The 10,880-nt window shown below is 36.2% G+C and overlaps 1 protein-coding gene across 4 annotated transcripts; it reads right to left on the bottom strand.

Annotated features, from left to right (window-relative positions):
* Positions 1-892: 892 nt before the first annotated feature.
* On the bottom strand, positions 893-9,635 carry LOC147859317 (ubiquitin carboxyl-terminal hydrolase 18-like). 4 transcript variants are annotated; one of them, XM_087325464.1, is made up of 11 exons: positions 7,768-9,634; positions 5,647-5,923; positions 5,370-5,464; positions 5,112-5,200; positions 4,818-4,980; positions 4,556-4,679; positions 4,280-4,422; positions 4,075-4,159; positions 3,749-3,961; positions 3,459-3,520; positions 893-1,418 (listed from the first exon to the last, which is right to left on the bottom strand). In XM_087325464.1, exons 1-11 carry the CDS (start codon positions 8,379-8,381, stop codon positions 1,244-1,246), a joined length of 2,040 nt encoding a protein of 679 aa, XP_087181590.1. In that variant the 5' UTR covers positions 8,382-9,634; the 3' UTR covers positions 893-1,243. The 4 variants fall into 4 exon arrangements, with proteins under 4 accessions (XP_087181590.1, XP_087181589.1, XP_087181588.1 ...); XM_087325463.1 differs by having other exon boundaries at positions 4,280-4,437; positions 5,370-5,458; positions 7,768-9,632; XM_087325462.1 differs by having other exon boundaries at positions 4,280-4,437; positions 7,768-9,631.
* Between the last annotated feature and the right edge of the window lie 1,245 nt (positions 9,636-10,880).

The following is a 10,880-nucleotide window of genomic DNA, read 5'->3' on the forward strand; positions in this document are numbered from 1 at the left end:
TGTGTGTTCCCTAGTGAAATAATGAGCTTTCTCATGTTTATCTGTTGCTCAATGTCATGAATTTTTGTCAATTTAATCTCATAGCAAATGTCTTTTGAGGACAAAATGCAACTAGGGCCTGCTAATGGGTCATGTGTCCACTCCACATATGCTTCATAACCTTTCCAAAGTGAGCGATATCTAGTCACCTAAAACAATCCCTGAAGAGACGGTTGTATAGATTACATGTTTTGCATTCTTCAAGTAGCTAATCAAAGAGCATTTGAAATTTTTTTATAGTTAACTACAATTGTTAAGATGTTCTTTTCGGTGCTTTCATTATCACAACCCCATTCCATTATTCTTCTTCTCGATCTTGGGAATCACTGGATCTTGCCTCCTCAAACGCGGATATACCATATTAACATAAACAATTGTTGCTTTATCAAAACTACGAATTGTTACTTCACATCCTTATAAATGGAAATTTCCTTTAGGAAATTCAAAAAGCTAGTAACACGTTATAGAGTCCTTTTAAGTGAATTGCATTGGTTGACGGAAAGCAAACTTTTTGAGATCTAACACCATCTTGTAATGTGAACCATCCAAATTCAAGTCATTTTAGGTTCGTCACTTCAAGGAACCGCACGTGGTCATTTCGAGAAATCTAGTATTAAATTTAGGAGCCTTGTTGACGATGACTTTCCAATCATTTTCTCATGAAATGCATATTGCATTAAACTAGATAACACTTTCGTGAATAGTTATCATGACACATCATAAGTTGGATCACATCCACATGGGAGAAAGAAGCTTTTCCTAGCACCACACTTTTAACCCATCCCATTTCCAACTCACAATTGTTCTTTCCATTTGGAAAGATGGCAAGAATACGTGTACGATTCAGATGGAATAGTCGATCACATTACTCAATTATTTTCGTGACTCTTATCAATACAAGTAATTTATAATTTTAGTTAGAGGTTTCTATAAGATATGAGCTCTATTCATCATTTATGAATTTACATGGTATGAATGGAAATGGATATACAAGAAGAGTAATTTGTATTTGTGTTGGTATTTGTTGTTGTACTCGTATTCGTATTTGTATTTCTACACACACACACACCCTCCCACCTCAAAAAAAAAAACGAGAACCCTCAATTCTCTGTGTACTGCCATGGGGCTGACTTTAAAAACTGCCCATATAGCAAACAATCAAATATACCAAAGAATTTTTGGCAACCTTCATTTCGTTGCCTTCTCATTGTGTCAATATATAGGATGCTTCATTAGATAATATATCTCCATTACCACGAGAGCGATAAAAAGCGCTCTGACTAATGCCACCATTAGGTATGGTTGCTCTGGAACTATACGAATTAACATTAGCATCAACATCCCCACCATGGATAAGAGGTCCAGGCCGAGGAACCAACCTAGCAAAACAAAATATGTACCATACAATCAAATTGATAAAATGACCAAAATTGTTAGTCATGTGCCTTTATTGATTAGTACAAGTAATTTCTAAGCTAAGTTCTAATCCAGACATATGTTCTGTTTCAAAAGAAACATATTGACCATGCATTCAACCAAGAGGGGCATATTTTCTAGGGAAGACCTCATTAGCCTGTGATGATCCTGCTTTATGCATCAATCCATGCTTGATAATGCAACCATCAACCAAGCATGTTCTTTTATTTTCTCAATACTTGTTACATCATTGTATTCTATTTTCAAGCCACTTAGTTTTAAGGTAAGCGCAAAAAGGTATATTTTTCTTTTGTTTTTTTTCTGTTGTCACTCGCAACTGACAAGTTAACATATACAATTGTTACATTGAATAGGTTAAATGGGCCATAATGCTCTTCAAGAGAATTACTATATATTTCTTCCTTCCTTTCTTTTTAAGCTAGTTATTAGGAATCTGCAATGTTTCAGTTTAACCTGAACAGAACCGTGAAACCATAATTTAATGGCTTAATGGTTTCAGCAATTTGGTTTCAGTGTGGGCTCTGTTTTGCTTGGGAATTCAAGGGTTTGGTTCGGTTCGGTTCGATTGAGGCTTTATCATCTGAACAATATATCGTTTATCCAGCTTACAATGGCTTAACAATTTAGAGGAACATTTTTTAAATATTTATTAAAAACATAAATTATGTAATATGTATTATGAAGTTTTAACTTGAACACTAACCATTCTTTTATGTTTTTGTTTTCTTTTTAGTTTTAAAAAATAACCCTTTTAACAATTCGGTTCGAGCCAAAATCGAATCACAAAACTGCAGTTAAGGGTTGGTAGATCTCTTTAACCATTTGGTTTGAACTTGAAAAAATTTAAATGGTTTCAGTCAAAATTCACTCCAGTTTAAGTTTCCAAAATTTTAAATGATTTGGTTTGAAACGATTTTTGAGACTCCCAAACCAAACCAAACCAAACCATTGCCAATTACTACCATTATCCATTCGAGGTTTTTGTTACATCTACTACATGGTCTAAAAGTTCTAAGAAAAAGCATTTCATTTTGACATAAGCTTATGTCTGACATTCATAAAATGATGATAATAAGTTTGGCCTCATATTTTGGCTTCTTAAGAGACTACTATTTCTTTGTTTCTTTTCCTTTTTTCGTATTAAGGATGTACGCTAGTCATAAGCCAAGATTCTACTAACCCATAACCTGGGTTCAAATCTAACTATATGAACTACTTTACTAGAAACGCATTGCAAAATGTTGGGGTTGAAAGCATAACCTTATGGTCTCTCCAAAAAACTTTACCAACTCAACTAGAACCGCCTGACCAAAATATACCTCCCTTTCTTTCTTTCTTTCTTTCTTCTCTCTTTGTCATCAACTTACCCCAATGTTCCCTCTCTCATTGCACTCTTGAGATTCTCCTCTGAATTGACACTAGCACTTCCTAACTCAAAAAATAAATCAATTATTGTACTTCTCCTTTTACCAATGTCACTGATGGTTGGGTGTTTTCCTGCTTTCCATACATGTTTTCTGTGGTTTTCTTCAGTTTGCTGTCTACATTTCAAAGGATGGCTGGAGCTTTTTTCATACCTTGCTCTTTTTGTTAGCTTTTGCTTTCCACAAGGCAAAAAAGATGTACTCAAGAATGTCTAATTTTGTCAATACCCATGTTTTGGAAAAAAAAAAATGGTTTTTTGGTTTTGCTTTTAATAGCTTTTCTTTCTGCATTTTGTTACACATCTATAGTTTTTTATATAGATTTCAATGTCTTTGGGTTCACTTTTTGCTTTCTACAGCATGAAAATACCTCACTCATACACTAAAGTTTTGACTTGTAAAAACAAGAAGAGAGGACAATTTTGACACCAGATTTAAAGAATGAATTCACCCAAAAAAGGCATGTTAAAAGACCTTCCTTTTATGTTTATACTTGAGCACTAAATAGCATGTGTAGCTCCCTGATGAAAGACTAGGAGAAAACATATTGACTCTTACCGTTTGTAAAGTAGCATGTATGCTCTTTGCTGCATCACCTTTGCCAAGTTAACCTCCTTAACCTGACCAATTCAAATTTCAAATATAATTGTACGTATGCTGTTAAGAACACAAAAGATCAATATATGTATGTTGGTGTATGTGGATATAATATACACTTTTTGAAGAGAAATATTCCAAAGATTTTTTTTTTAAATAATTTCATGTGTATGTTTACTAGCACAAAATACATATGTGGAAGGACTTTTAAGATATAATATAACAATTTCTAATGCCAAGAGTTTGTTTACCGTGCTGTCATCAATTTTATACCAAAACCCATGGAGATCTTTAACATAGCAGATGTAGTGACCGAAGAAGGAAGAATTGAGCATATCTATGTGAACAACAACACCATATAGTTCATAACGAGGTGAATCATCACTCTCTTTACTCATGAAAGGTGTTATGTCAAGAACATTCGGGAATGCCACCCTCTTGTTGAGCTTTCCAAATTTCCCTGACTAATTCCAATAAACAACCAGAAAGAAAACCACACTTTTAAGGAATCAAAAAACTTCCCCATGAATTTCTGAACCTTTTGACCGCTATGTATATTGTAGGATTTTGTACTAACCTGAAACCTTTTAAGAGCAATAGTCAATATGTTTGGGGCTTTGTGAATGACTAATCGTTTCCATGCTTTCACATATGCATCACACCTGTAAAAAAAGGAAAAACATGTTTCTTTATACTCAAGTTCTTAACAAAGAAAACCCAAAGGAAATGCTTTTAGTTGAAATAGAAAACATCGGTGCTAGGAAAAGAGCACAAAAGTATACCTATCACACTTATATTTATTATCATCATCTAGCCACTCCATGGCAGTAAACTGAGCTAATGCATCTTCCAATGTGTCTAAATTGCCTTGGATCTCCACAGCAAGGTCCATCATGTTTTCATACTTGTATGATTCATGCTGACACTGCATACACCTTACCTGATCATCATTAAGCCCACAAACAAATGCACGATGAAAATATAAAAACTTTCAAACACAAAAATACAGGTAAAATTTTTAAGAACCAAAGTTGAGTTCTTAAAGAAAGAATGATTGCCTGCGATCGAAGATAGCCACCAAAAATGTGTTGTATCAAGGTAGTCTCTTGCATCCTGGAATCAACAGTGTTATGACCACCCACTTGATCGAAACAAATGGACTGCATGGAATCAATGGCAAACCTGAATCCACAATTCATTTTCCATTAACTACTCCAAGTCGTAAAGATTCAATTCAGTTACAGAATTTCAAGATCAAATATAAAAGAATTTCATCCAAAATAGAGAAAATGCATTGAATAGAGAGAAACAAATATGCACCTCATGAATTCATGAGCATCTTCTTGACGCCCAGACCCCATGTGGCTTCCAATGTTTTGTATTCCCAAAACTATACGTTTGGGTTGAAATGGGGTCCGACCTTCCTTTACTGTGTCAATGTGATTCTTGAGCTCACACATGAAGCACCAAACACTTCTCTGACCTGAGTATAAATTTTCATTTAACCGAATATCTTTTATAAAAGGGATGAGATGATCACATAATGAAATATAAAAAGATGCATCAGATCATAAAGCATATTTATTTTAAAAGTAGTTTTTGTAGGTAACGTACATTCTTCTTTTTTGTGGTGTCCTTCCAAAAGATATGCAGCGAGGGGTCGAGTATACGTCAAGCATTGCAAAACCACATTTGCAAAACAGCTGATATAATCCAAAGGACAAAACAATTACAAAATGGGACCAAAAATGGATTTTTATCGCATCAGACTCAGATATAGTCCAGTAAAGGAAAAAAGGCAAATATTTTCTTCCTTTTTTGCATACAAAAAATACTATTAAAATGGTTACATAAAAATAAAATAGTTCTTACGTATTTCCAAGGTTAACCAGCCCACAAGGAGGAAGCCTCAACTTATCCCATGTGAAAAGTTCTATAAAATGGTCATATGGAAACAAAATCTGCACCTAAGAAAAGTTTGGATGAATTAGAGAGCAGATGAGTATCCCACATGTTTGCAAAATAAAAGAATTATCAATGAAGAACTTGACAACCTTTCAGATGCAACGATTTTTTATTGTTTTATTTACCTTTTTCTGTTAAGAGGGAATGAAATTCACTTGGAAACTAGATGGCCCAAAAACTTTACCTTAGTAGGTTTCGGAAGGTTTTCATTAGTTGGAGCTGGATCCACAGGCTGTCGTGTGTTTGGAGTTGCTCTAGGTAATTTTTCTTCTGGCAATATACCCTTCAAGTCTGAATCCTCGTGTTTGGATGGGATTGCGATAGAGCTCTGGGAAGAAGATAAATTATTAGAAATCAATTCCGCATTTGATTGTGGCAATGAGCTTAAAAGCTGTTTTTCCAACTCATAGCATTCATGTTTGTGTCCTTCACGCCAGTGCTTTACTTGACACAGTTCTGAGCTGAAATGAACAGCACAATGCAAACATCACTCATCCTTTAGCAGCATTAGATTATAAATGCTGACATAATCACTCCTAAAAATGCTTAAGAGTCTACTTAAAATATCTTTTTAGGGCCAGAATATTTTATACTTAATAATATGTGTGTGCAATGTGTGGAGATAAAGAGAAAGTATTATTAAATTCTTTTATGAGACCAAAATGGCCAATGAGTCCAAATGAGAGATTATATCTTCATAATTGTCTCATCTTAAAGAACAACAAACCAAAATAAATAGAATGGTTTTAATGAAATTGCCTAAGGTATCCAGATATTTCTGTTAGTTAAGCATTTAATGATGTGAGCTCAGATGGACCAAAACTTCCGCCTTCAAAAGAAATCCAAGATGGAGAGTTCAAATGCTAGGAGAGCACCTTCTGCATCAGGTGGTAATGGCCTCAATTTTGTCAATAACAAGGCCTATGTGCTCACAAAATTGCTCTTTCCCAATCTACTGTGGCCTCTTTCGAATGTTGTGATCGAGACCATACGTGTGTAATTCTGGATTGACTTGTAGCATGGGAGAACCTGTTTGTGCCAAAGGTTTTTAATGGTTCTTTGATGAGGAGGCTTTGGTGGCTTTATATTTATCCTTGAACAATTTCCATGTCTCTTGATTTCTAGAAAGAGCACTCCTAGGCATCATTAAAATCATTGGTCTTTGTACTCTGTTACAATTCCCAGAATAGTCCCAAGCGAGAGAGTATGTGTGAGTAAGTAACTGATCAGATGAGAATTCAAGCCAATGGGTTATATAATGTAATGATCCAGGTAGAGAATAGTTGGTGATGAAATATTTTCTCGAAGGAGTTATTTACAAATTAGAAGGCCTTTATGCATACACTTCAAACCATTAATATGATAGATCTGGATCAATCACTCATGTACATTATCAGATTCTGCCCTCTGTTTGGATGGATTCATATTCTTTGGTTTTTGCGTGATAATTGGACACTGTTCGCAAAACAATTGCAGTGATAATAGTCAGCTATCTTTCTGAAGATTTCAATGGATTGTGTACTGATAACTCCTAATACAGAGTGAATTTACCACGATCATGATGTTGCTTGATACATACTCATAATGAGAATTACAACGTTAGTTTCTGTGAATATGGCAAAAAATAGTTTCCTGCAGTTCTGTGTTTCACAAGATGCATCTTCACCATGAGAGCCAATGCAATATAGCTTTGAACCACTAATGCATGTCACTGAAAATATAGCAAATGCATACATATGCAAAATATACAGATCAAAATGATCAACTTTCTGGCATATAATAGTACTTTCAACTTTCAACATCTAAGAGCCCTAAGATGGAACTCAGGTAATTAGTTTTAGAGATGAACCACTTAGTGGGCTTGTTTTGCAACAACAAACATTTTGTTGATTATAAGTATCATTAAAAGATGCACACTATAAGCAATATGTATAACCAAATCATCCAATGGAAGGGAATGGAATCAAAGAAATAGGTGCCTTGTTTCTATTACCATCCTAACTTTGTCTGATACCATCTTTCAGGATAATCACAAATGCATGAGCTTTTCTTCTGTGATGGCGATCTTCAGGGGGGCAGTAATTTCAGTTCTAGTGATCAGGAACCAAACACGATTGGTGTCAGTTACCCGTGATTTAGGAAGCTGGACTAAACACTGTAATTTTATTTACTACTTGTTTCAAGAAGTTAGCATATAAGCAAGCAGTTGTAATCTTTGTTATCTCACATTGATGTTAAGCATATATTTTCTTTCCATTCTTTAGGATGACTCTTTATGGGAACATGGGTTCAAGTCGAAACTTACCAGTATTTAACAGCTTTACATCTTGAGCATTGTTTCTTGGTGGGGGCAGAGCATACAACGCAAATACCTCGACTTGCCGATATTCGACCACTTCCCGAGAAAGATGCTTGGTGGTGGAAAACTGAACCACTTTCAACAGAAGGTGAAAGGCTAGTAATCCGACCTGATGAACTCCCTCCAGTAATAATTGGATCCAACGAACTCTCTCTATGATCCCCAGTAACCCAAGCAGACGAACTCTCACTAGTAATCCAAGAGGATGAACTCTCACTAGTAATCCGAGCTGAATAGCTATCGTGATTTGGCCTTGGTTTAGTAGACCCACTAAGCTCTACTAATGATGATGACCTAGGATCTTCACCTCCAAAGTTGCCTCTTCTTCTTGATGTTGTTGTTTGCTGAGAAAGCTGAAATTCCGAGGCTAATCGAAAATCTTCTGCTGCTTGCCTCTCAATAAGTGCAACCTCTTCAGCTGCCAATTGTTGCAATTTAAGAACCTCAATGTTTCGAGCCTCAGAAGCTTTTACTTGTCTCCAAATGAGATGGTAAAACACACAAACTACGACAATGGCAAATAGAATAGCTGGGATGTTAACATCCCCCACCTCATGCATCTAAGGCTTTCCGGAACCTTCTTTCTTTCCACATTAATCTTGTCGATGAAAGCCTCTTAAATTATTCTGAATGAGAGGTTGTTGGTTTGATTCCTTCCTGGTCCAAATGAAAGACTTTTCTTTTTCCTGAGGAAACTTCCTAATCCAACTTGCAATTTACGAACTTCCTGATTCAATTGAGAGTTCCTTTGATTGAATCTGACCAAACTCAAATGAAAAACTTCCAAATTCAAACAAATAAAAACCGATCGAATTCCAACAAGAGCCCTTTGAATCAATTTTGGCCGCCCAAATGAGAATTTCCCAACTCGAAAAAACCCCTTCCAAATTCAAACAAATAAAAACTTACTGAACTCCAAGGAGAGGTCTTCAGATCAATGCTGCCAGAGCCCAAATGATTTCCGAATCAAACAAACAGAAAACTACTAAATTCCAAGGAGATTTCTTCTTCTGAAGTCATACAATTCTGGCCAATCCCATTTCCAAATTCGTAAAAAAGCCTTCTGAATTCATACAAACAGAAACTTCTTCTGAATACCAACAAAAAGACCTAGTCAGTTCACAAGTGTGGTTCTTGGATCAAATCTGAGCAGGCCCAAATAAAAGCTTCCCAAAGTGGAAGAATAATGAGCAGAACTCAGATCAATCCACCCAAGACCAAACAAAAATTCTCCAAAAACTCCCCAAATTTCGACGAAACCTTTCTGGTTCCGAACAAATGCATCCCAAAATCAGAGGAGAGGTCTTGAGTTTGATTCCTAGCGTGCTGATTATTTCATCACCAAATTGCATTACCGAATTCCATCTGTTCCTTTTATATATGCAATCATGAAACCTTGTGGATCCAAGTGAGGCAACTTCTGTCTGCAGGAAATCTGATCAAATCAAAGAAGACCCAGAACCCAGAATATCTCAACATTTATAGATAGAAATAAGAATAAGAAGCATTAGCCAAACTTTGTTTCCCCTTCTTCTTTCCTTTCTTCCTTTCCTCTTCTTCTTCTTCTTCTTCTTCTTCTTCTTCTTTTTCTTCTTTTTCTTCTTCTTCTTCCTCCCTGCCTATGTTTTACATTCTTCCTACCTTCCTATGTTTTCCCTTCTTCTACTTCCTCCTCCCTTCCTTCCTTCCTTCCAAGTTCCTCCTTGCTTTCTTTCTTTCTTTCTTTCTTTCTTCTAGGAAATCCAGACTCAGGACAGAGGCCAAACAGAAGAAGAAGAAGAAGAAGGACCCAAATTAGAGGGATGGGCTATATTATTTCCAAGCTTTCATGATTTCCACGTTTGAAATCATGGGAGAACCTCTGAGTGACGAGAAGGAGGAGGAGATGAGGAGGAGGAGAAGGAGAAGGATCATTTTCTCTGCGTGTGCTCCTTTTTTCTCTAATTATTATATATATATATATATATATGTATGTATATTTATTTATTTATTTATTTATTTATCTATTTAACTTTAATGGATTTTATTTGATTTAATTTGGGGGTTGTTAAGTTTGTTTTCTGGTCTGTTTGGTTTTAACTTATCTGTTAGGTTTTAACTTATGTGGGGAGAGGGGGGGGGGGGGGAGTACTGGTCTTGTAATAAGAAAATGTCTCCCACCTCCAATTTGCGAATCAAGACAAATACAGATGCGGATGTAGATGTTGTGTGATGCGGATACAAATTATCCGAATGCAAATGATTCGGACGTAGATCATGCGGATGCGAATGATTTCGAATGCAAATGATTCGGATGCAGATTTATACAGATGCGAATGGTGACGGATGCGTGTGAATGCGGACTCGGATGGCGATGCTCGGACACAATCTGCATTAGCTTGAACCATCTTCGACCGAATCAGCTCTAGACCTGCTACTCAGCTCAAGACCTAGCCGAATCACACTCCCATCCTCTGATCGGCCAATGAGAAACAAGGAAAGAAAAAGAGAAACCTGCCTCCCTTTCTTACCACGCCGCATCTTATCAATAATCAAAAAGAATGCTTCTTCATCGTCCATTACTTGTTTTTGTTTTTCCGATGTTGTGGTCATTTCTCCACACTTCGTCATATATCATTCCAATTTGACTCCTCTAGTTTAATCGATGGTACGACACTTCTTTTACGAAAGTGTGGCCATGTTCCTCGTGTGTTAAACAAGGAGCCGAGCATGAAGAGCGGAGCACACCATCTATGATCCGCAACCAACAAATATAAAACAAAACAAAGGACATGCGTGATAAAAAACCAAACAAATTTGGGGAATTATTTGAGAACATGCTCTAGGAGCCGAAAAAAAAGAGCATCTATGCGGAGTGCTAAAAGTGTGCTCTTCAAAATATGCTTGGTCAAAAGGTGATTCTCTAATCTCGCTTTCACGAGATTAGGAATCTCTGGCTCACTCTTCATAAAAACATGGTAGATTTATGTCATCATGTTGTAGGCTAGTGGTAAACCCATTGTTACCGGGGAACACAAATGGTCTCCATTGAACAACATTACCAAATGAGCTATAACACC

The sequence above is a fragment of the Azolla caroliniana genome, unplaced genomic scaffold, assembly GCF_043228905.1.
Source record: "Azolla caroliniana isolate FFs.n. ecotype wild unplaced genomic scaffold, voAzoCaro1.0.p SCAF_10, whole genome shotgun sequence".
In the NCBI taxonomy this organism is placed as follows: domain Eukaryota; kingdom Viridiplantae; phylum Streptophyta; class Polypodiopsida; order Salviniales; family Salviniaceae; genus Azolla; species Azolla caroliniana.

Bases quoted from the DNA above. Each gene is read 5' to 3' on its own strand.
- LOC147859317 (XM_087325462.1), bottom strand. From the start codon at position 8,381: ATGCATGAGGTGGGGGATGTTAACATCCCAGCTATTCTATTTGCCATT. The intron at 5,924-7,767 runs GTAAGTTTCGAC...TGTTCATTTCAG, and splicing joins TGTAAAGCTGTTAAATACTG to CTCAGAACTGTGTCAAGTAA. The intron at 1,419-3,458 runs GTAAGAGTCAAT...TTGTTTTGCTAG, and splicing joins TACATGCTACTTTACAAACG to GTTGGTTCCTCGGCCTGGAC.